This window comes from Thunnus maccoyii, chromosome 19 (assembly GCF_910596095.1).
Source record: "Thunnus maccoyii chromosome 19, fThuMac1.1, whole genome shotgun sequence".
Lineage (NCBI taxonomy): Eukaryota > Metazoa > Chordata > Actinopteri > Scombriformes > Scombridae > Thunnus > Thunnus maccoyii.
This window is the reverse complement of record NC_056551.1, coordinates 12,779,073-12,805,450: the sequence shown is the minus strand read 5'-3', so window position 1 is coordinate 12,805,450 and position 26,378 is coordinate 12,779,073. Positions and strand designations below refer to the sequence as shown.

Here is a 26,378-nt window from a genome sequence, read left to right as displayed (position 1 = left end):
GTAGTTGACAAAAGACTTAGATAGACATAGTTTTTTGTCTGGACTCTATGTCCCTGTGCACCCAGAACTTGTTGTGTTTCCTGCTGCTAGAAGATCATGATTGCCAAAGTTTACAGTAAATGAAAGACTCGTGTGATGAGGGAAGCTGAGAAAATCAGTTATAGAACATTGAAAAATACATAAAAAAAGAGGATAAATCCAAATAAGCTGCTGATTATGCTCCAGTCCATTTAACCCTTTCATGCATAGTGGTCACTACAGTGGACAGCTATTCAAAAGCCGTTTTCTTTGATATGCATGGGTTTTGATGGTATAGTTGCACATCAGCCACCACGGTGGACTCTAGTGTGTCATCCCATGTTTTAAAAAAAAAAATGAAGTTCAAATATTTTTATTCATGCCTAAAGGGGAATAAAAACACTTAGGAAAAAAAATCCTGACTGAGGTTATTATAATTCATGCATGAAAGGGTTAAGTAAGTAAGTGAGGTCACGGTAATGAACGGGGCCCCGTTTCCGACACTGTATCCAGTTCTCCAGTCCTTAAGTAAATGATGCACATGTTTTCTTTTTTGGTCTGAGATTGTGCAACATCTAGTGGGGCTGAATGTCGTACAGCACCTTTTAAATGTATGACAATAAACTGATAAATTCACAGATTCTGTCAAATTAAAAACTGGAAACATTGAGCCCTATTGATACATATATAAGCCAGATAGTCATAGAAGTCCATTTATTAAATGTAGCAGGAGGATTTTTTCCAGAAACCCTGCAACAAATAGATCATACATATTAAACTTTCCAGCTTTATTACATTTATGTCCCTTCTGTACGTCTCCACGCTTTATCTCTTCTCCCCAAGAGCAGGTCAGAGTTTAATAAGAGAAATTGAACTTGGTAGCGTGTTGGTGTTATGTCCTTTCTAAGTCCTCTATATGATGTTTATATCTCCACTTTGATGTTATTAGTTTTACAGTAATAAAATCAAACCTACTCCACGAGGGCGACATCTAGTATTCTTTTGAAGTGTTTCATGCGTCCTCTCCTCTCGCATGTTAGATGTTGGATCTAGTTTCAGTGATGTCTGATGTTGTGCACTAATATTTTTTTTTTGTTTAGCTTAGAAAGATAACATAGTCTTTCTATAATAGGAAGAGTTTGGCTGGTTTTAGTCCACTCAGTCAGTCACAGCAGGTTAACCAGCAATCATCTTGTCAGTCAGGTCCCCGGGGGTCCCGGTAATTTAGTATTAGCTTTACCCATCACCCCACTCTCTGTCTAGTCAGCGCTAAGCTAGCTGTAGGAGATACGGCCTTGCTAATGCTTTTATGTGTGTGTGTGTGTGTGTGTATCAGTCTGTCCAAGCCAGAAAGGGAGCCCAAGCCAATTGGTATGTTTTAGTATTGAAATATTCACCATGTAATCCCCTCTTCTCCACTCCTCCTATCTCTCTCACCCTCTCGCCCTCCTCCCCAAAGCTTTTCACCACAAATCCTCTTTTGGCGTGCCTGCCTGTCACACCCTGCGGGCTCATAGTGTGAAGGGCAGCTGTGCGTGTGTGTGTGTGTGTGTGTGTCAAGATTGCCTTGTTCCAGAGTCCGTATCCTCATTAGAGCACTGTGATGTTTTTGGCAGTAATGAGGAAGAAGCCTGTGTGTGTGTTTGTATGAAGACGAAGAAGAAGAAGAAGAACTTCATTGATCCCTGTGGGGAAATTGATGCTCTGTATTTGACCAACTCAAGTTCTTGTTGCCAGTGCCTTAGTCAGGGGTACTGACAGGAGTATTAACCCTAATATACATGTCTTTGATGATGGGGGGGAAACTGGAGCACCCAGCAGAAACCCACGCAAACACGGGGAGAACATGCCAACTCCACACAGAAAGGACCTGGGACGGCTGGTGTTTGAACCCGGGACCTTCTCGCTGTGAAGCAACAGTGCTAATCATTCAGTGTGTATGTCCACACGTGTATGTGATGCACCAGTCCACCTTTAGAATTGTTCTCTATACACATTTCTCTGTTTTCAGCTCTTCTACCAAACATCAAATCAACAAATCTTTCATTTGAGTCACTGGTTTATAGTCAGTGTCACTGATGAACAGTTCTGTAGATCGACTTCTTTATAGGAGTTTGTTCGACGTTTATAACCTCTCTTTGATTTTGTCATTGCCTTCCGAATTGATGAGCATTTTCTGCCCCTATCAGCAGGACATTGTTTGTGCTTTTTGAACACTGTTGAGTGTTTGATCCTCACAAAAACTTTTCATATGAGCATTTATTGATCTGCCGCCTCTAAGGTTTGGTTGTTGTTGTTTGATTGCGGTCATGGTTTAAAGTAACATTTCTGCAACCGTTAGTAGAGAATGGATGTCAAAGTCAGATGCCTTGTACTGTATGCTCAGCCATCCATGCCAACCTCCCTAAGTGAGTTTGTGCCGCCATAACATCCCGCTACTTCTGCGTCTGACAGAGAACTGTCATTATTGACAGGACCGCAAGATGTTTGAACAAATGAACGGTGCTGTTGACTTCTGTTTTGTCCTGAATCATCTTAATGCGAACAATAGAGATGCTATTAAGCAGGGAAATGCGGTTGAGGGTAAGGAGCTACACTGTGTGCACAACTTCACGCACTGTCAGATTAACGGAGAGCGGACGTCATTCATTCTGATGGAGGGTGTTGATGTTGAGGGTGTTGGTGTTGAAACCAGACCACCAGGGGAGCCCTGTTGTAAAAAAGATATCTTGGTTTTATTCAGTCAAAAGTTGAAAAGTTGAAATTATGCTTGTGATATATGATTTCAACCCATTTCCTCCAAAATGTAAAATACTAAATATCATTCACTATTGTTGGACTATGTCACGAATCATAAGAACCAAACTATACAAACCAAGCAACGTGTTTTGGTCACAACAACTGTCTGCTGTTGGGTCATGAGGGCAGGGATACCTGGATACAGCAACGGTTAGGCTTATTCTGTTTTAGCAGTTTGTCCAGTTCTGTCAAAGAGCTTTGCTGCGCTCACCAAAATAGTGGACAAAGTTGTGCATGCAATGTTATTCAGTAGTAGTTAGTGGGTGTTGCCTACCTTGATTATGTGTGTTGGAGTTTTTAAGCCCAAATTGCAATAAAGACCTGCGGCTCTTCGCCTAACCAGCTGACTTCTGTAAAACTGATCTGCCAAGAACAAAGCAGCAAAAAAAAAAAAAAAAAAAAAAGTCCAGATTTATATATAATTTAGTGCCTTTGCTTGAAGGCTTTTTTTTTTTTTTTTTTTAACTGTGAAGCAGTGACAGGAAGTTTGCTTTTTTTGCACACTAAAGAGTCCACTATTATCTCGCTCTTCAGAAGCTCTTTGTCCTTCTGACAAATTGCGCTCAGGGTCTCTTTTAATCTTCAACTTGGCTCAAGAGGTCAAAGAAAACACGAACAGTTAAGGGGCCCTTCAGCTGCAGGCCACTATTAGGCAGCTTACTCCAAAAGTTGGGAAAAGTGCTTTGATTTCTGAAAAGATATAACAGATGTGTTGACATAGGGTTCATTGAGCCTTCCTATCAAATAATTTTACCAAGCAAGTACATTAAAGTATCCCTCAGTTCCTAATGAGATATTACAGACTTTAGAGTAATCAGGTAACGGCATTAGTGAGAGTTATAAATACTGCTGTTTAATACTAGCCGTTTTTATGTGTGAGCACTGTACAGCGCAGGCTGTTTAGTAGAAATGTGTCTTCGGGCGCTGTATGGTTCAGCAAACTCAAGCGCATAACATGCTCATCGTTCAAACAAGTGAAAATGCAAAAGAAAGTCTCTTCATATCATGACTTTTAGCTGCAGGCTGGGATCACAGAGCTTTTCCAGCTCAGTGCTTCATGTAATCATCTGCTCTCTTCCCTGACATGATAGAGGGAAGCTTTAAAATAGAGTAACATAAGAACATAAACCTATGGCGAACGCTGCTGTGCATTTAATAGTCTAGACTCTTTTAAACAGAGGTTAGTGGAGGAGAGAGATTATTCTAAAGAATATCTGCAGGTGAAGATGAAAATGCCCTTTAACTCAATATTATAATTATCCTCTTCTCTCTCAGCATTTAAGGTGAAGACCTAATTACTTTAGTGAATATTTATATGCGTTTTCATCTTTTTTTTTAGTGCCTTTTCCTTTAGATCCTGCAATCACAGTCTATGTTGTACTTTATTATACTTCATTCTGTTCACTAGATTTTTCAGGGTTTTGTTTCGGCTTGTTTGAGTCGGTGGTACATGCTAAAAAAAATAGCAAACATTGCCTCACAGGTCCGTTAATGATGAAGGCTTGACTTGAACGGAGGAATGGATGCTGAAAGTACAGATGTTAAGTGAAGAAAATGATCTATGGATGTAATTTCATCACTGAGCATAGCTTGATTGGCTGTTAGCGAAGTTTATTTATTGAACCCACTTTCTTCACCATTGATTGAGAATAAAAGCAGTCTCTCCTCTCGCTCCCCCTCCTCTTTTACCGCTAGATCATTCATTCACAAACCCTAATGTAGAGTTTTAAGATGAATGAAGTCAAATGTGTGTCGGTTTTACAAGCAAACTTTCAGAAGTGATGTACGAGGCTGAGCGGAGCGTGTGTGTGTGTGCTGTGTGTTGAATCAGCCCTCTGAAGTCTCTCCACTAGTCTGTCACTGTGGATACACACACACACACACACACACACACACACTGCGCTCACATGTGCTGGGAAAGACACAGCTGACAGGGAGTGTGGCATAGTGAAGGGATTTGGAGCAGGAGGTCGGCAATTGTTTTGTTCCCTTCATCTTTTGACCTCCGCTGACCTCCGAGAAGGCAGAGGCTATTGGATCACAGACGGCTTTAAAGTTCTACCAAAATGAAACAAATAGCCGTTTTCAGCAACGGGCATCTGCGCTCTCATGCTTTTCATGCCCATTGTTTGATATAAAAAGTAGTGCTTTCTGGTTTGGAGTGATACACAATTAACGCATTGAAATGACGCTAGCGAGAGAGTAAATATTATGATGAGGTTTCTGTTTTCAACTTTGAAATCCAGTGATAAGCTCCACCATCCAGCACTGCCCTTTTTTCCAAATGATTCATTTTTTTCATTTAGAGTCCATCTTGTCAGGGAGATTGTTTTTTTTCTTCAGGGTAAGGCTTTCTAGCTCTCCATGTCAGTGTTTTTTTTTTTTTTTTTTTTTTTTTTTTCTAATTTGTAATAAATCCCACTGGGTAAAGCATGTTTGAGTTACGGAAGGCCTTAGACCTCTGTGGAGTTTTTAATGCGTCATTTTCCTTTATGAAAAGACCCAGGGCTGTTAAAGCGTCTCTGGATGATTTGCAGAGAGCAGCTGAGAATGGCAATGAACACACTTGCTCGCCCTCTCTCGCTCACACCCACAGACATTCACTCATGTATGTGCACATGCCTACACATGCATGAATGCACGGGTCTATAGATTAGTTTGTTTTTAAAATACTGATATAATCCGTTTAGTATATAAGGTAAAAATCTGCATTTAATTTGCATTTGTCAAATCGTTTTAACTTCAGTCAGTTGAGATATTGACCAATTGTTTCAGGACTAGTGCTGATGCACAAGTTAAACACAAGTGCACACACACAGATAGAGAAGACAGAGTTTTATCTTGCTAACGGTGCTGATAACGGTTTTAGTTATCAATGAAACAGATTAGGGTGTTGACATGAACCAGATACAGATGCTGATTAGAGATTAAATGGATTCAGTTGACTGGAATTTGATCGCTTTGTTGGACGTAATTCCATTCAAATTAGATGAACACTTCTCCTAATAAGATCATGTGTGGGAACACATTCTATAACTCATCCATAATAATTTGGTTAAAGTGATTAGTTTTAGCAGAAAGAAACAGGGGGACAGATGAAGAGACTGTGTCGATAGATAGCAGTTATCATATCTACTGTATGTAATAAGTAAGCAATAGAAGAGTCCAGATATAAGAGAATAATGGACAAGGCAGAGGCAAAGAACGTCCTCCAGCAAGGCAATTATTTTTCTGTATCAGTACATCTAGAAGTGTATTATCACGCTTCATGAGATGGCTTTCAGTACGTTGGATCCGGATTTGTATCTATAAGCAGTGCGCATGTTAGATTTTTCACATAAAAATGCAGCTACAGGTCAAATGAGATTCAGGGCTGGTTTGCATCTTGTGTTCACACGTGAAGCCTTGGAACAAATCCCAGCAGCTACGCTGGCAATCACAAACCTACGAGTGACATCATACTCTAAAAAAAGGGGCGTCGGGGTGGGGAGTGGGAGGTGTGGGTAGTAGGAGGGGGAGGGGAGTGTAAAACATGTAAGGAGGAAAGAGAGGAAGGAGAGTGAACACGCAGCACTTTGTAACAGGCTATCACAGGCTAATTTCCCACGAGCAGAACGTGTCTAGTGTCTCTCATGGGAGTGTTTACACTCACACCTTTACACACACACACACACACAGACACACACACTCCCAGACACTGAAAGCGAGTCCCTTTCTGTTTTCCTTTTTTTTTTTTTTTTTTCCCCCCTGTGTGCTTAAAAGCAGTTGCGAGGGCAAGGCTGCTCTCAAAGGTGTGCATGTGTATGAAAAGAGATGTGTGTGTTTATCTGTGTGTGTGTGTGTAGTTTACTGCAAAGTGAGAGTCCCAGTTAGCAGTAAAAGCTCCATCTGCATCACCATGACAACAACCCGGTAACAACAAGGAGACAACACCCATCTCAACCCTCCCAACCCCCATCAGCTGTGTGTGCAAGGGTGTGTGTGCATGCTTGATTACTTGCATATTTGATAGTATGCATTTGTGCAAGCATGAGTGTAATTCCAATGTGTGTGTGTGTGTGTGTGTGTGACAGAGAGAGTGTCCATTAGGGAGTATCCCAGCAGGTACTGTCTGTGTCTCTGAATGATGGGCACGGCCCTAATAGCTCTGCCTGTATGCCTCAGTGGGGAGTGGTCACACACACATGCCCACGCACACACACACACACACACACACACACACACACACACTCACTCCACCGCTGCCTCTGTATGAATGGAATTGATACCTCAGCGGCGCTCTCCCACTGTCTGCCTCAGCCAGCCAATAGTACAGCTCGCTGCTGTACCTCCAGGAAGAGATGACATCATTGCTGGCCAATGGCATCACAGCTCTAGGGCGTGCTTCTTTCTGCCGGTCTAAATGATCAGGGGTGATGAGGAAGGGTGTGTGTATGTGCGTGTGCGCTGGTAATAGGGAGATAAAACTGATTGATATGCATCTGTGGTCTTCCTATGGGATCAAACTGTTCCTCATTTCCATCTCATCATGTACAGTCACCACTCCCTTTTTCTACATTTTCCTCTCTTTTCTCCTTTTCCTCCCATCTTTTATCCTCTAACTTTTTTGCGTCTTTTCCTCTCTTTCCTTTCTGTTTCACTCGTCCTCTCTGCTTTTGTCCTATCTCTTCTTTTTCCTTGTTTGTTTACCTATTGCACCTGTTTTTTTATTTTTTTATTTCTGTCCTCTACAGTAGCACCTTCAGCTGCATCATCATCATCTCTTCCTGTGCCGTTGTTTGTTTGTCAAGTTCAGTCGATAGGTCATTGTTTGTGCTGTGACTAGGCAAAATTTATGTGTGTGTGTGTGTGTGTGTGTACTGACACAGCAAGGAGTCGGATGTCATCGTGACCGAACAGATAAACTTGCCTATGACACACTTCCCTGCTGTGACCTTACATCTAAAAGGAGTGTTTACATCATGGATTCTCATGATGTGGCACTAAAGCGATTTTTTTTTTTTCATTTGTAGTGGCAGTGAAATATTCTTTCACACAATTATAATTTGAAATTTCTATGTTGGCCAACTGTTTCCCCCTGCTTCCAGTCTTTTTACTAAGCTAAGCTAACCGTCTCCTGGCTGTATTGAACGGATAGACTTAAAAGTTAGATGATCTTCTCATCTAACTTTTGGCAAGAACGCGAATAAGAGGATTTCCTAGAATGTCAAACAATTCTTTTAACACTTACATACTGTTTATGTTCAGTTTGACCCATTTTTACATTTGAGAGCAGTAAAAACACCCTGAACACCTTTCTTTTAGCCTGAAATTGTATGACTTTTCCTAAAGTAGCCCAGAATATACAAAAGTGGGAAATATTTTAACCTTTTTTTAAATTTTTGTGCAGCTTATACACAGTATTGTACATAGTGAGTGTTCTGGGTTAAATATGACTCATATTTATTAAAAAAATCAAAAATCAGCATTCAAAAATGTTGTTGCATTCTTCACATTCAATAACATTCATTGAAATCTTTATGGCTGTTATGTTCTCCTGTTTTATGTAAAGACCATCATATAGTGTGATTGTGAATTGTGAGTGTTTTTTCTCCATAAACAAATAAAAGAATACACTCTCTCTGCTCTCTGAAAGTGTAATTAAGTATAGGCTAAATCACCAATTTATTAATGACTGATAAAGTATTTATGAATGAAAGATATATTTGTGGTTCAAAATTTTGGTACAAAGACTAATTATGAGATGTGAGAAGGGTCAGAATATGAACAGTATGTAAGGGCAGAAACATGGAAGATCCAGAGAATTTTTAAAATGTTCATCGGAAAACTCAACAGCCTGTTACGCTGCTCACCAGGCAGTGGCTTGATAAAAATAAGTGATAAAAGTTGTGTGATCACAATGTTTTTTTTACCGGGACTTTGGACACGATTATGTCACTTCCTTATGCTCTGAGAAAGCGAACAGTTTGTTCACCTAGAGACAGTGAATCCTGATTTGATCCCACAGAATTTTGTTTAAAGCTAAAAGTTGAGCCTAATCCGTTAACACCAGGGTAGGCAATGCAGCATTTTCTATCATTAACATTATTAACATACACAAATTCAGTGTAATTATGTAACACTTAAAAAAAAAAACATCCAAAGCAATAGTTATGTTTGTCTGAGAGTATTGATGTTTGTATTTACATCCTTTTTCTTGGCAGTATTTCAGGCAGCAGAGCTGATTAATCCTCTGCTGTCAGTCATTGATTAATTAATTAGATGCTGTGTCACCATATGTGTGTATCCATGGTAACAAGCCTACAGCTGAGGTCACTGTCTTTGTTGAAGTAAAGAGGTAAAAAAAGTAGTGTAAAAGTATATTTCATATATATAATATATATTAGAAGTAGAAATATATGCTGAAGATGCTGTTGAGCATATAAACAGCTTTCTGCTATAGCAATCCTCTTAAAATCACAAGTCAATGAGAGGTTCGTATTTCCGTTTTCATCTCAACCATCCAAGGCTGCCCCTCTTCACCAACCCCCACTGTCCCTCATCTGCTGCTTCCTCCCTTCAGGTCCCTTTCCTGTTTAACTGCATGGGAGAAATGCATTGTGGGTTTGTGGTTTTCTCTTCACACCTGTCACTGTCAAGATAGATGGTACTAGTATGGATGGTAATGTTACTGGCCTCGCCATTAAATGGCAAATAGGAATGGATGGATGTGTGTGTGTGTGTGTGTGTGTGTGTGTGTGTGTGTGTGGGTGGGTGGGTGCATCAGTGTATGTCTGATAGGTTGCAATATATGTTTAAATTCACGCACGCATGTCTGGACCTAGATTTATGTGTGTGTGTGCGTGTTTGTGTGCATGTGTGTTAACAGAGGAAGGTTAGTATTGATGAGTCTTTAGACCTTCCATCAATCAGTGTGATGACCTTTTACCCCAAAAAGCCCACAAATTAGCCATTACTGGTTCATCCTAGAGAAGAGAAGATGACAGTGAGTGGCACAGGCCTTAGGGGTAAGTGTGTGTGTGTGTGTGTGTGTGTGTGTGTGTGGTGTCCTTCCGAAGAAAAATTGAGACCAAGCCAGACAAAAGGTGTTTGTTATCGCGAGTGGCCACTGACTTAACACACCATAATTATCATCTTTGTCATGATGAGGTCATATTTAGAAATGATCATTTCTCCAGTTTGCTGACATTCAGCTCCACCAATCACAAGCTCTTTTCTGAGCCGCCAAACAAAAAGATTAGATTTGCGTTCCCTGCTGAGTGAATAAACTATCCAGAGTGTCAGTCGGCTGTCCCAGCTGGTCCTGGTTGTCATAGACACTAACAGCTCCAGTTTCAATCAAAGACAAAAAGAGGATATTCTTTACTTTGAGAGCTGAGTGGTGCTAAGGTCAGAGAAGAGCAACCAGATTGAGACTTTAATATAAAGATCCTGGGATTTTCTATGTACTTTATCTCAGAATAATAGCAACAAATCATCAGATGATGAAGGAATGAGCTGAGGATCTATGAATTGAGCAGAGACTGACAAAAGAAAAATATATGTATATAAATTTAACTGCTTGTTCAGGAATTGTTTTTTAAATGCTTCATTTTTCACACACACTATTCTCTCTCTCTCTCCTCCGCCCTGTAATACATTGCTTCTCTCTCTCTCCCTCTCCGTTTCGCTGATGGAACAAGGTGATGCCTCTGCTGTTCGACATCAACACACAACACACAAACAACTACACACCCATGCCGACAGACCGGCTGAGTGGATTGGTGAGAGAAAGTGCACAAGAGATGAAATGTGGTTGAGAGATGGCAGGTTAGAGCAGCAGCAGCAGCAGGAGGAGGGATACGAGTGAGAGATGAACTGGCAGTGGAGAGGTGGAAGGAGAAAGTGAGGTGATTAAAGTAAATCTAAAAGAGATAAAGGATCCATTTGAGTGGAGGAATAAATTAATGGAGGAGAGGAAATAGAAAAGGTAATAGAGATAGTTGGCAGGATAAATAAGATAATTAAGAGACAGGCTTGGGGAGTAAGGGAATACATGGCGTTACATAATTAGGATACAAAAAAAAGTAACTATTCCATTAAAGTTACAGAAAATAGACATAATCAGATCATTGATACATTTAGTGAAAATGGGGTTTATTTGCAGGATGTGGCAAAATAACTCACTGATCCACAATGATGTTAGTAGAGGACGATACCACATGGCGCACACAGGTGTGCCCAGCAGGCGCACGTACACATTCTTAACACACAGTGAACTTATGTTGGGAGAGTAGGCGGGGACGGTCGTTACGCACTGTGGCAGTCCCAAAGACTCGTACGGATAAGTTAAAAGAGAGCTTGAGTATATGACAGCTTGTAGCGCACATGACAGCTCTCCACTGAGATGACTGTGTGTGTGTGTGTAACGTATCCAGAGCTCACGGTGTGTCACCGGTCGCCAAGCACGTGCATGAGTTAGAGAAAACTCAGATGTATCACACAGATGGAACCAAAATAAAAGGACACGGTGAAGCCCAAGATGCCGCTGCACATACAGTATGTCTGCCAGCGCCGTTCCTCAAAGAAGAGCTGCGAAGGAGGACAAAGCTCTCGTCGAGTGGGCACGAACACCCGATGGGAGGTCTTTCCCTGCTGCGACATACAGTATGTCTGTGTGATAGCTTCACACAGCCAGCGGGCCAAGCACTGTTTCGTCAGAGGCTTTCCCCGAGAATGTTCTCTGTAGTGCACATCATGTGTTGTGTACTTTCATTATAGGTCTGTGGGCTACTGCATGAATTTGTTGAATGAAAATCAAGTTTTTCTTTAAAAATACCCTGAGCAGAGGACACATTTTTGATGCTAAAAATCGTTTCCCCACCTTCTATTCTAAGGTTACATAGTTCTGTTGTCTTACAGAATACACTTAAGTAAAAGTCATCTTTTCTCTTGTCTTTATTTTCATATTTGGTATTGAGGTAATCCAAAAGTGGATTAGGTTTTTAACTAGTAATTGTATCCAAAAAGTAACCCTCCCAAGCCTGTTAAGAGATGACAGAGACAGATCAGTCCCTTCACCTACTTATCTCCATCTTTCCCACCTCTACCTCGTAAACAGATAGACGTGTCACAGAATGATGAGACAACCAGGAAACAAAGAACAAGACAAGTTCAAAGGAAGATAAATATTCATATAAACAGCACAACATGTCAAGAGAAAAGCAAGGAGGAAAAAAAAAAAAAGGCTGCAGTGTTTGTCTCACTCACGGTAGGGGGGAGGAATGAATGATGAAAAGTGTTGGAAAATAAAGCGGTGATGTAAAGGAAAGCCTTTTGATGAGTCATACGTGTGTGTGTGTGTGTGTGTGTGTGTGTGTGTGTGTGTGTGTGTGTACATTGGAGCGGTCTATAAATTGCACAGCATTGAGGGAGAAGTGAGGTATGAGAGGCACAGAAAAGCAGGTGGAAATGCAGTGATTGAACAGCCTTGATTCTCTCTGATTACTCTGATCTTTGGTCAGCCAGGAACAGCACAGTCCTCCAGTCAGGGTTAATCAACATCTTGAAAGAGGAACTCTTATTCTATTTATTATTATTATTATTACTATCGTAAGAATTCTGCATTAATGTGGTAGGGTGGACACACAATGGTGTCTGTATTATAAGGCTCATAGGTCACATGACAAGTAAACTGTCAAACCTCTTAATGAGGGCAGAAGTCTGTGCCTCTACTGGAGTTTGAATTGCCCTCTGTGGTTTGGTTTTTGGCTGGTAGAAAGTGTATTGTTGGCCAAGATGTCCCCCAAAAAATATGGCAAGTAAAAATCAATAGCCTTATTAAAGATGTACTATGTGCAGGTTTGATTTTGAGTGTGAAAGCTCCAAAATATCTTGAAGGGGACATATAATGCACATTTCCAGGTCTATATTGTATTCTGAGATGCTACTGGAATATCTTTCATTATTTATAGTTTTAAAAACTCCTCATTTATCTTATACTGGCTATTCATGCAGCTGCTCAGTTCAGCCTCTGTCTGAAACAGGCTGTTTTGGCTCCTGTCTCTATAAGGCCCCCCTCCTGATGAGCCAACTCTTTTCTGATTGGCCCACTTTCATGAAGCTGCCCCTTGGCAGATCTCTGCCGGCTCCAGAGGCTACGTATACAAACAGGAGTAGTCGGATAGCATCACTTTTTCTTGTTCTTCATTCAAAATGTCAACTTCACATATACATCTGTGCATGATCCAGTCGAAATTTGATCTGAAATACGCTGGTGGACAATGTGACCAGCCCATGAAACAACTTTAGCAACAAAGGCTACAGAACGGATGGCTGTTTGTGGGAATGCGCGAACCATCTGACATCAGTTTGATGAGGAAGTAGAGTGCGGGCTGGAGCCCAGGCTTTTGACTCAAAGGCAGTATTTTTACATACCATGTTTAACATAGACATCTGACATCATAACAGTATATAAATGATAGAAAATCACAACAAGCTTATGTCCCCTTTAAATTTCTGCTCACATGTCAGGCTGTTGATTAGCTCATGGCATTTTTATTTTTAGTTCCCCTTATCAGACACAGTGCACCTCTTGTTACTTCATTCGACATGGAAAGCAATCTACACAATGCAGCACACTGTCACAGCGATGGTGAATTAGCTATTATGTTATAGATTTGAAGACAGACTTTTGCTAAATCTGTACATTTTGTGCTGGATTAATGTTCTCTGTGTGCTTCTTGTGTGGAGTGATGGTATGGTCAACAAAACTGAAAACATGTCTACTAAAAGCCCCACTCTCTCATAGCCATGTTGGCAGAATCCCAGGTCACCACACACTGTAATGTGTTCAAATTTAAAATATGAGTCATTGTAAGAAAATAGCAAAAAAAAAAAAAAAAAAAAAAAAGCAGTTACAGTGTGATTGAATGGGCTGATGTGGCCTCCTGACTTTGTTTTTGCGGTTGTACTTATCAGATTGTAATGAATCTGGATAGAGTTCAAATTTCGGGTAGTGAATTCTTGGCAGTGGAGTTAATCTAAAGGTTTTAATGGTATTTAATCCTCATTCACAGTTTTGTCAACCGTCAATGAAATTAAATCGGAATCATCACTTTATACCTGAACTATAGGAAAAAAGATCACACACGCAAACACAATCATACACACAATGGAATACCATGATAACTGCTCCCAACCAGCCATGTTTTCCTCTTCAGTGCACCCCACTGCACATGACAGAGCAAAGCACACATGGGGCACATTAACCTCTCTCTGTCACACACACACACACACACACACACACACACACACACACATACATACACACACCCACATACATTTCTTCCTCAGGGAAACACCAGCTGGGGCATGCAGAGTATGGGGTTACCATAGCAACAGCATCTATAGGTGTGGCATTGCTGAGTCGACAGTAAGAGAGTGGTGTGAATGTGTGTCTGTCTTATTTTATGTGTGGTGGTTGGCATCTTGTGTCACTGGAATCTCTTACAGTGGAATTATTCCCATATTACAAACAAAGATATTTGCATTTGTGTATTATTTTCACATGTTTTTTTTGGATGCAATAGTTTTGGCAATTGTCAGCTAATATTTTAAAGTCAACAAAGGAAATGTATATCATTTTATTTGTTTCTACGATAGTATTTCTGTTAAATATGTGAAGATTTTGTAGAGAAACCAAAAGGATCACATCAACAAAAGAGCCTTTATTATTACTTCTGTAAACCTGGCATGAAGACATTGCACTGCTGCTTCCCACATTTGTGACCTCTGGCCACACACACACACTATAAATTATTGTTTTCTGCCACTGATGTGGGTCTTTCCGGAGCAGTAACCTACAGCAGGTGGCGGCAATATGTCGATCTTTGCTGTCCAGTGGAAACAATGGACCTCCAAATTTTTAAATTTTTAAGATGAACCGAACAGTCAAGTGTTCTTTTATCGCTCGGGAACTTTTACTACATCTAAAGCCACATAAACCCATCGGATTATCTGAAAAATACATGTTCACAAAGCTGAGCACGGATCTGTTTGACTGTTTTCACAGGATAAAAGAGTCAGAATTAGGTGCCGCCATTTAAACATTTATTTGAAAAATCTGTTTTCATCACATTTAATTGCTACTTTTCCTTATTAAGTCATCATAAGTAAATCAGTCCTGCTTGAAAACATTGAGTTTCCATTTATTTTACAGTAGATACAAATTTAAAAAGCAAACAAACTGTCTCTCCAGTTCAGAAAAGACTCGACCCCTCAAGTCATCTACACCCTGCAGTAGAACCCCGCATGTGTTTGTATTACCTTTTTATATGTGTATCTAATTACAGCAGCGCAATGTGTGAGCCTACATTGCTGTGTCATTAGCAGAAGTATTAAACTAATTTGAATTGAATTAGGTTCAAGCAAGCTATCTAATTTCATCCAGAGAAACGTCTAATTGAATCTGTGTAATCTCTAATCAGTTTCTGAATCGTACTCGGGGTAACATCAACACTCCAGGCTGTTTCTTTAATAACCGAACATGTTATCAGTACCTTTTTTTAGAAAAACGGAGCCCTGTCATCTCTATCTCAACCTGTGCGCGCGCTTATTTCTAACGGCGTGTGCACACGTGCGTCTTATATTCTTTGTGTACCTGCTATTTTTGTGTTTCTGTTTGTTGTGTGTGTTTATTTGTGAGAACAGGGGTCTGTGCAGAAGCTTTGGGGAAAAGGATGTTTACTCCCTTTACTATTCTGATTGTGTGTGTGTGTGTGTGTGTGTGAGAGAGAGAGAGAGACACAGTAGCCTATAGGCCTGTTTAGCAGAGAAACCATGGGTTAGGAGGCGAGGGAGAAGCGTTCAGTGTGGAGTCGTATTTAACAGTCAAACATCATTAAAATCTTCTCTGCTCCTCTGTGTGTGTCTGTATGTGTGCGTGTGTGACTGTGTGTATATCAGCGTGCCATGTGTATTTATATCTGTGTGTGTATGTGTATGTGTTCTCTGTTTGTTCATGTGTGTTAGGATTAAAAAAAAAAAAAAGGTTTTTATCTATTTTGTGTGTGTTTCTGTGATGTCTAGCTCACTTTTTTTCTGTTTTCTCTCTCATCGCCGCCGACAGCACTGTCATGTGCAAACACTCGCTACACAACAGATTTTAAAAGACTGAGATAAATGAGCCAGAAATGATACAATTCAATTCACAGGAGTGTCAGTATTGTGGATACATACATAATAATACACAAAACCACTCTCACACATGCATACAGTCACACACACACACACACACACACACACACGCACACACAGAGGACATTCAGCCCTTTAGGCAGCTGATTGTCAGCATATATCTTTTGGCACGATGACATGCACGCTGATACACGCAGACACACTCTCAGTAATGGTCTTCTCATCAAAGCGCTGATAGATGTTGTTCACCGGGTTGATTAGAGAATGGTAGAGAGTAATAGAGAGAGAGAGAGAGGAAATGTTTTGGCACGTTGAAAGAAACAAAAAAGCAGGAAAGGAAGAGAATCACAGAGGAAGAGACATTAAAATATGAATGGCAGAGTGAGCTAGGGACAGAGAGAAAGAAAGGGGTCAGGTCCATTGAGAGGAAGGCAGACACTTGCATTGATTTGTTAAAGGAACAGTCATTTTTACAACCGTTTTGATTTAATTGTGGCCTTCATTCATGTCGGTTATGATGAGATTTTACTCATCGACTTCATTGATGATATAGAGACACAGTAGGAAGTCATAGATATTGTTCTGTCCTGTTTGTTTTGTATATTGTTTGTACTCTGTACCATGTAATCATGGTCTTGAGTGAATAAATGAATCAAAATCAAATTGAAAATAATAATAATCTTACATGTTTCAGCCATATTGTCTTAAAGGGGACATATCATGCTTTTTGTGACTGTTATTTATATACTGTTATAATGTCGTGTGTCTATGTTAAGCATGTCAAAAGCCAGGGCTCCAGCCTGCTCTCAACGCTTTGTTTGCAATGTTACCTCTACTTCCTCCTCGTGATGATGTCAGCTTGTTGCACATGCCCACAAACGGCCGTTCGTTCCATAACCTCTGTCGCTGAGGTTTTTCTATGGGTTGTTCACGTCGTCCACTGGCATATTTCGGCTTGAAGTATGCCAGAAGTAAGTTGACAGTGTACAGATGGATTTGAGAAGTTTCCATTTCGAGTAAAGAATGAGAAAAAGAAGTGAAATCCTGCTCCTACTATTTGTTTATGTAGCCTCCGGAGATGCCGGAAATCTGCCAAAAAGCAGAACAGCGTGGGCTCCTCAGGAAGGGGGTGTTTAAAGAAACAGGAGATAAAACAGCCTGTTTCAGACAGAGGCTGAACCGAGGGGGCTTCATAAAGGGCCAGTATAAGATAAATAAGGAGATTTTTGGACTGAAAATCATGCAAAGATATTCCAGTAGGGCCCCAAAATAAAAATATAAACCTTGAAATGTGCATGGTATGTCCCCTTTAAACCTAGGAGGAGTACAGTTAGACCCAGCAGTCTCCATTAGGTTGGGCGAGTTCAAAGTTTTGAATACACCCCCGTTTTCACAGGTAATTTGTTAGTCTGTCCCTCCCGCCGCAGGAAATAATGGATTACTCCTGGAAAGCTATTTATGTAGCACTTTTCTCCTTTTGAAAATAACACGGAGATTATTAGACCAATGAGAATTAAGTCGGACGAGAGCATATCGACCAACTAATCGACCAGTCGACCAGCAGACTACAGCCCTAGAAACTCCTTGGTTCAATCTGGTTTGACTTGATAATGATGCTGAGATGTACAGTAGTTGTGGCTCACACAGCGCTATAGTGTGAAGGGTAATTGTAAGCGACATTTTGGGTTCGTTCACTTTTGTTCCTACTCTGACAGGGGTTTAGATATTTGGGTTTAAATGTGGATTTGTTTGTCTGCTATATACACATATATAGAGTCCAGAGGTTGCTAAAAAGAGTCTCATTTTCTGGTATAAGAATGTATATATCCAGGATAAGTGTATTTGTGTGTGTTGTTTTGTCACTGTATGCATACAAAGGTCTTGAGTTAATATATACAGTATATTTAGTTATAAGACAGAGAAGAGGTCAAAAGAAGGGGAAGAATAAACCCCAGGAAAAAAACGTGAAAGAAATAGAGAGACAGCAGAGAGCAAAAAAAAAAAAGCACAGCAGAAGGAGAGTGTAATTTTGAGAGCCGCACTGTGCTTCCTGCAGTCTCAGTGGGAGTGTAGTTCTATGTCATATCCCGTCCTCCAGCTGTCACTCAATCCAGGGGGTCTCTTCTCTGACACCCTACTGACTGACAGCTCACATCAGTGCTCTGTATGTATGTGTGCGTGTGTATTTCTGTAGTGAGATATATAGCCGCATCCAGCTGCCTCAAGGGGTGAATGCCCTGTGTGTGTTTGTGTGTGTGTGTGTGTGTGTGTGTGTTTTCGTAGGAGACACTCATTCTTAATGACAGTAGAAGGTCACAGTTATCAGTCTCATATCCTCTCCGTCTCTCTTTCTACCAGTCGTCGCTCTCTCTCTCTCTCTCTCTCTTTTTCTGAAGAGAGTAGCTGATACTGTCTGATCATATGAGACATAAGCACTGTTATTTTTATCTGTGTTTTTTTTTTTTTTTTTGAGTGCCTGGTATATCCCATTCGTGACAAGTGCATAGGCATACTGACATGTGAAATGAGAGTGGAATCTATACTGCAAAACATAAATAGCTTTTCTATCTTAGCGTCCTGTGACTACACTGTTCTTACAGTCAATTTCAACTTGAACCGGTTTTGGCCCAAAAGGACAGTTCTGCATTTAATTTCTCTCCATTCCCTAGCATATGAATCAGCTGGTTAGATTTCGTTTTATGAATTTTATTCTTGAGTTTTTTTCTCATGAGATCATGTGAAACAGTGCGTGTTGAGTTATAAAGTCTGCATCTGCTTCACAGGCAGACAGCGCTAATCAATGAAAGAGGTGTAATTAGTAACGGCGTTCTTCACCTCCTAAGAGCAGAGTTACTGCAGTAAAGGACAGAATCATCGCTGCAGTTACAAGCTTATAGTTTTATATTAAAACAAGCATCAAGATCAGGTAGAGGTGTCGAGGGAAACAACAGCTAACAAATAGCAATCGAGTTAGATGATTAGACGGTTACATCATTCAGGCCGATGATGTCACAGGCCCACACTGTTAAGGGAAAGGTTACATCTGCTAATGGCAAATATGAGAAGTAGGAAGTGAATTATTTCTGTGTTTTGTTTTTTTAAAAAAAATATTTTACTTCAACTTGAAATTGCAACTGTGCTTCTGTCCTTTTTTGGAGTAACTCAGCTACTTTTTTTTTAAAGCAAAAATGCCAAAAACATGCTAATACATGATAATAAACTGCATATATTTGGGTTTTGGACTGTTGATCAGACAAAACAAGACATTTGAAGACATCACTTTGAGATTTAAGAAATTTGAATGTAATTGTTTTTCTATTTTCGGACATTTTACAGACAAAACGATTAATCAAGAAAATAATCTGAAGATTAATGGATAAAGAAAATAATGGTTAGTTACAGTCCTACTTCACAGCATGTGCTGATGTGTGAAAATGAAGTGTATCGCTGATATCTGACTCCCACATGTATTTAATCACTAGAAATCTAGAAAATTTACAGTTGAAAGACGGCTGTTTCTCCAACAAAAATGCCAGGCTATTAAGCAATAAATTTCAAAAATGTTTTAATAGGGAACAGCCGGTTCATTAAAAGCTGTTGTGGTCCAGGCTCAAATTAGGTTAAAACTCAATCAAAGTTGGTTCAAAAAGGGGCCGGGTCCAATTATTTGGACCTGAGCAATTATACTCGAATGTACTCGACATTTTACATGAGAGTTATGAGTAGTTTACTTAACTTCTCTTCAATACACCATTTTCGCTTACTGCGCCATCATTTAAAAAGGCAATATCTGAACAATTTAGACTGAAGATAATGTGGTCCAAACATATGTACAAACCATTACCTATTGCAGAGTATATTCCCTCCTTGCTGTTTACCAAGAACCAAGAACATGACGTACCAAGTGCACCGCTGAGCTTTCTTTATTGCGTCATTGCAAAAGCAGTTTCATTACCTTTGATTCAATGCCACTCTCACCTTGCTCAGAAAGCATGAAGGCTAAATATAAAAAGTCTAATGTTACCAGCACTCCCTTTAATGCTCATATCATTTTACGTGTGTCTTAAACACCATTATACCCGTGTGAACCAGTGAGAATACAACAGTGGAAATCAGGCTTGAGGGCACAGAGGGATTACAACAGTCTGGAGAGAGGTGATACCGGCCACGTACATATACATAAACCTCTTCAATGTGTACAGGCCTATGTGTGTGTGTGTGTGTGGGTGTGTAATAGGAGATAGGAGGATTCAAGGGCCTCTGTGCAATGATCCCGGTCTCTATCTCCTCAAAAGAGAGAGGAGCAATAGAGTGGAAGTGAGAGCGGAGAGAGGAGAGAGCAGATCAAGGGATAGTAAGGTTCTTCAAAAAATTGGACCTCTGACCGCTGTATGCTGTGTGTGTGTGTGTGTGTCTGCGCACATGACCAGGAGGTGGGATCCCCCCCCCCTGCCCCCCCGCCCAAATCCAAACCCCCGTTCCTCCCCCACTGCCACCACCACTTAAGGCGTTACCATGACGACGGGGTTAGAGGCTAGCCCGCTAACTGAAAAAGAAAGAAGGTGCATTCTGACATGAGCTTAGATCTAAGTGCTCCAGTCTGTTTAGAATGCATTCCTCTCTTTTGTTGGTGAGCTGGAGTATTTCTCCTTTTTTTTTTTTTTTTTTTTACTTTGCATCCATGCTGGTAAAAAGACTTTATTTTTTTTCCCCTGCAGGTTTTCATACTTGTCAGCAATTATCTTCCATTTCATTTCTCATTCATGCCTTCCCTCTCAGAGTTGTTTGTTTTTAGTTGCATCCCTTCAAAAAATTACTCAAGGTACTTGGCTTTGTGCTTTTTCCACACGAATTAGCAAAAAAAAAAACTAGTTCAACCACAAATAACAACACGCTGATATGCGCCAGAGTTAACACTCTACCCGACTGTGTTGTGCATTGCAAATACCTTTTTATATTTCTTGATTTAACATCACCGAACATGTGCTTCCACATGCAGCAATGACATTAATTTAGTTAGAAAGTGGTTACTTTCAGTCGAATCTTGCAGCAGTGACTAGTCACATTGTTTGTCAAATCTTGCACACTTGCACTGAAAATTAAACAGCAAATATGCAAACTGGATAAAGTCATAAACATAGAAATAACCAATTCAGGGAACAGACCACAAAACAAAATCCAAAAACTGCAGGAACACACACACAGCAGCCAACGTGCTAAAAAAAGTATTTGTGTGTGTATAATATATGTATAAATATGTGCATATATTTAGAGTTTCTCCCCATTATCATCCCTTTCATTTATTTTCCTTTTAGGTGGTCCGTTTCTTCTCTTACTGATGTTGAGTGATAGTGGTGGCAATTCACTTCACTCAGATCTTCACTCAGAGAGGGTGTGATGATGTCATGAGACGAAACCGTCTAATTGGCCCGCTGTGAGGGAAAAAAGGGCTCAAGTGCATTGGTGTAAATTAGGTGATAGATCACACTGCGTTGGTACATATAACTCATATTCACACGTACCACTTCCCCCCGTAGCCTGTTCCGTGACTCTAACTATACCGCATACTCACTATTATAGTGAATATGTCTAAGCCTGCTTTTATCTTCTGTAACCTGGTGTTACTTTCCATCCAACTCAGCTTGCACCAAAAATAGAGCCCCATCCATTTTAGTGCCTACCATGAAGTATACACACATGGATGAATGCACATATCCTGCATGTACACACACACACACACACACACACACACACACACACACCAATCACATTTCCTCTCTTCGTTCCCCTGGGGAACCAAAGTCCTGCATCAGCTGCTAAATTGCCTAAACTCTCTCATCTGCTAATGGGCTACCTGTCTTCCTGCGTGTCAGCCTCTCTGTCTACATTAATGAGTTTCTGTTGTCTGTCTGTCTGCCTGTGTGCCTTCCTGGATGTCTGCCGTCTTGTCTTTATGTACGCTGCCTGTTTTGTCCGCCTGTTTATTCGTCTGTTTCTGCAGTCTGTCTGGCTTCCTCTTGGTTCACACAGTGTATCTTTTTGGTCTCTGTGGTTTGATGTGAGACTCTTTGCTACTCTGTATGACTGTTGTGTTGATAAATCTGCACACAGTTTTCTTGTGAAATATAATAATGTCCTTATATTCTGCCACTTAACCCACAGAAAGTACAAAGCATAGTAAATAAGGCAAAGGAAGATTTTCGACTTGCCTTTCAGTGCTTTTGCTTTTTTGGCAAAAATAGTTGCAGCAGTCAAAGTATTAGTTGCAGTTACAGTAGTAATAGCTGTACTAGCAGAAGTAGTAAGAGTAGTGAACGTAGTAATACTACCTATAGCAGTAGCGGATGTAGTTTACTGCAGTAGCAGGCTAATGTTATCAGCAGAAGTAGTACTGTAGTAGAAGTATTAGCATAGTATATAGTACTTTTTAAAGTGTTATATGTCTTTTTATACCAGTGTTTTATATTGGGCAAATGATGGACACAAGTTGTAATTGTAGTAACGGTAGAAGTCATAATACTAAAATGATAGCAGTACTAAGAGTAATCTAAGTATAGTAGTTAGTGGTAGTATAGTAGTTGTAGTAGGCATTTATAGCAATGTTTATAGTAGTAATAGCAGTTGTAGTGCAAACAGTCAAACAAGTATTAGTCATAGTGGTTATAGTAGTAGTAGTAGTAGTAGTAGAAGTAGTAGCAAGAAAATCAGGCTACTAATTGTAGTGGTAGTTGGAGTAAAAATACTGATAGTAGCAGTAACAGCAGTTGAGGCAGTTGTAATGCTGACAGTAATCTAATACATCTTAAATTTGCATCTAATATAAGTAAATGTAATGTAGGTATTGGTAGAGGTAGGCCTAATACTTGTAGCATAATGTACAGTAAGTAGAGTTTCTGCTATGTAGTTGAAAGAAGACAGAAGGCTGTACTCTTCTTTGCTGATGTTGCCATGGCAACCAAGGACTCAGCGTAGCGGGAGAATAAGAATGTCGTACACCTAGTCATTGTAAAAAATACCAGTAATATCATATTGGTCTTTGTATATGTCTCCCATTGAATCCAGTTCCTTTGTGTCTTCCTTCTTTGTCCCGCAGTCACATTTTTTCCTGAACTTCTTTTATTCTCACCTTTTCTGTTTCCCCTCTTTCTACAAGAGCAGTGTGTCTGTGACTACTGCACACAGAGAATCTCTGTAGTTGAAGCCATGAAAGGAGTTTCCATGCAATATTAAAACGGGATAGATTTTGATTGGGTTATTTGTGTGTCTGTACCCTCATATGTTAGAATATAATAAAGTTGATGTTTCCCGTGTCTTTGTCTGTCCTTGTCAAACAGTTTTTTTTTTTCCCTCCACAGCTCCTTATTGTCTATCCATATTTCGGTCTCTCTGTCAACGTGTCCCCGCTGATGTCAGCCTATTCCTTGAACCGTATCATAAATAGAGCCCCACTGACATTTCAATTTGCCCCATAACCCTTCATATATATACACACACACGCACACACACATACATATACACACCAAGTTCATTGTTGAGCATCAGTTCAGTGGCAGGCGTTTCTTTGGTTTCCACAGAGACAAGGAAAAGCAATAACTGCACACTTGACCCCTCTGCTCTTTTATTGGCCTCTTCTCCCCTTCACACACACACACACACACACACACACACACACACACACACACACCTCAAATCTAATCTGGGAGAGTGAGCCTCCATGGCGATATTCCTCCATCTTCCCCTGAGGATTGGAGAAGAGGGGCGAAAAGAGAAGGGGAGAGCAGCGAAGAGAGGAAGTTAATAATTTCATCTCGCAGTGACCTGGAGACGATAAGATCGATTGTTTGCCTCTTGTAGTCTCCTCATATCACACACACACACACACACACATTCTCACGTGCAGGCAGGCAGAAACACACTCGGCACGCGCGGATCATCACAGTCTCCCATCCTCTCTCACACACACAGTTTCTACTGAAACTTTATGATTTTGTGAGGGGATGAAGAGAGGAGAAGATGAACCGTGGGCACGAGGGAGACGAGTGTGACGGAGAGAAAACAGCAAGAGAAAAACACAGAGCCAGATGGAAAGAAAGACAGACAGACAGAGAGATTGAAGGAAAATATTAGGAGGAACGACAGGCTAGCCTTAGTGACAAGTCTGTTTACTGTTTATTTTGGTCTCCAGTCTCATTTCTCTTCATATTGGCAGAGGCGAGATGATTTCCTTTCGCTGTTTATTCCTGTGTGGATTTCTGTGTTTCGTGCGTATTTGTGTTGGTGCGTGTTCCTCCGCGCGTGTGTGTGTGTGTGTCCTCTGTTTGCCTCATCTAAGATCAGCTATCTGAACTCAATCTTTCCTCAATCATCTGCAGCTACGGTGTCCTTACATAACATGTAGGTCTCCGTATGGGATTTCCTCTTTTTTCCTTCCTTACCCACGCAAATATTACATCAGTGGATCCGATACTTGAACACATTCTATCCTGTAAAGTGCTTCATGACTTGTGCAATGCAGATAGATACACTATAAATCAAGCTTCTTTTTTTTTTCTAGCTTCTCAGAGTATGATTGTGGATTCAAGCAATCCAGATGTCAATATCTCTTAAGAAGCTCGACTTATGCCGGTTTTTATTATCTCAGGCACACACAGCTGAAAAGTATTGCTAGGTAAATAACCATGAAAATGTTCAGCTGAGTTTATTTTCATGTTTTACAATCCAGATTTCCCCCGTGTGCTCTTTGTGCAAACAGAAATATGAAGCTTTGAAATCTGAAATGTGATCCATTCGTGTAAGTGTGTGTGTGTGTGTGTGTAGAGTCTATGAGTGTGTGTGTATTTGGCATTATTACAAGCCATCCTGAGTGACCGCACTCTAAAGCTAAAGCTACGTCTCCACAGTACATCAGAACAATAAGAGCTTACTTATGATGATTTCTCCCTCTCAGTAATCAGGTCAGGGTCGATCGGATTGTTTCTTGTGCGTGAGAGTATATGAGTCTGTCTGTTTGTGTGGAAGGAGGCGCACAGTAGTGATGCTTCCCTGCGGTGTTGCCTTCTGTAACACAGGTGTGCATTTTTGAGCATGTCTGTGTTTACTGGTGTGAACATTAAAATATTTTTCGGGGCATTTTATGCATTTTTTTATTAGATGGCATCAGTAGAGAGATGACAGGAAACAAGGGAAGAGAGAGAGAGATGGGTCTGACCTGCAACAAATATCCACGGCTTGAATTTTTCTCAAGTTTGGCTAAAACAATACTTGCCCATATGTATAAGACAGACCTATCTTTTAAGTATTTTTGCGTCTTTTGTCTTGTAAATTCTATATTATGTAGTTATAATTGTATTAATGTATTCAAATTGCCCTCGAAAGCTTAATCTCCATGGGTTTTCCCTGAATAAATAAAAAAGTTATATATAGACTGTCGTCCATTTCCATGTGAAAACACTGCACGATCTACATGTGATGATGACGAGTCCCTCGTGTAAACTCGCCTCCACTCATGTCTTGTTTGTCCTCTCTTTGTTTGTCTAACGCAGTTCTCCAAGGAGAAGTACCTGCTGGAGTCTCCCCCCGAGAAACTTCGTAAGGAGCTGGAGGAGGAGCTGAAACTGAGCTGTGCTGACATCAGGAGCCATGGCTGGTACCATGGACACATACCCAGAGAGGTACACGCACACACACACACACACAAACTGTAAAAGTACATTATACAATCTATACATGCACATTAGTGTACATAATGTTTCCTGTGTCATGACATTGGGAGTTCTGAATGGATACTTGAGAACAGATTGGACCACACATAATTTTCAAGGCAATAAACCCTCGAGTTGACGCACTTCCTGTGTACAATGTGTCTTAGCAGACAGTCGCATGCAGACAAGTACATAAGAAAAGCTGAAATATAGTAGAACAACTGATTGTACATTGATAGAAAATTAGTCGCCAACATCGATAATGATCCAGTAATTGTTATTTATCACACATGAATGCCAAATATTTGCTGGTTTCACCTTCACAAATGTGAGGATTTGCTGCTTTTTGCTGTATTATATCATTTTAAATGGTATATCTTTGGGTTTTTAGGTCAAAACAAACAGTTTGAGGGAAGATGTGATGGGCTTTTTTCACTTCATAGATAAACAATAATTGTTTAACTGAAAAAATGTTTGACAGATTAGTTGATAATGAAGATAATTATAAAACTTTTCATTGTATTTAGATTAAAGTCTAATGTATTTCAGCTAACCAGATGAACTTTAATACTCAACCACACTCAAAACTTCATTCCTTATTAGTCAGTGTGAAAATATCAGTTTTCTATCCTGGTTAGATATCAAGAAAACCACTAAAATATTAATATAAAGCTTCAAGTTAAA

At 40.2% G+C, this 26,378-nt stretch overlaps 1 protein-coding gene across 2 annotated transcripts in view; it reads left to right on the top strand.

Annotated features, from left to right (window-relative positions):
* Window positions 1-26,378, top strand: part of sh2d3ca (SH2 domain containing 3Ca) — a 59,377-nt gene that overhangs the window by 20,056 nt on the left and 12,943 nt on the right. For both annotated transcript variants that reach the window (XM_042395756.1, XM_042395755.1), the window contains exon 5: window positions 25,536-25,664. In XM_042395756.1, the coding sequence (XP_042251690.1) occupies window positions 25,536-25,664 (129 nt within the window). The remainder of the gene's footprint in view (window positions 1-25,535; window positions 25,665-26,378) is intronic.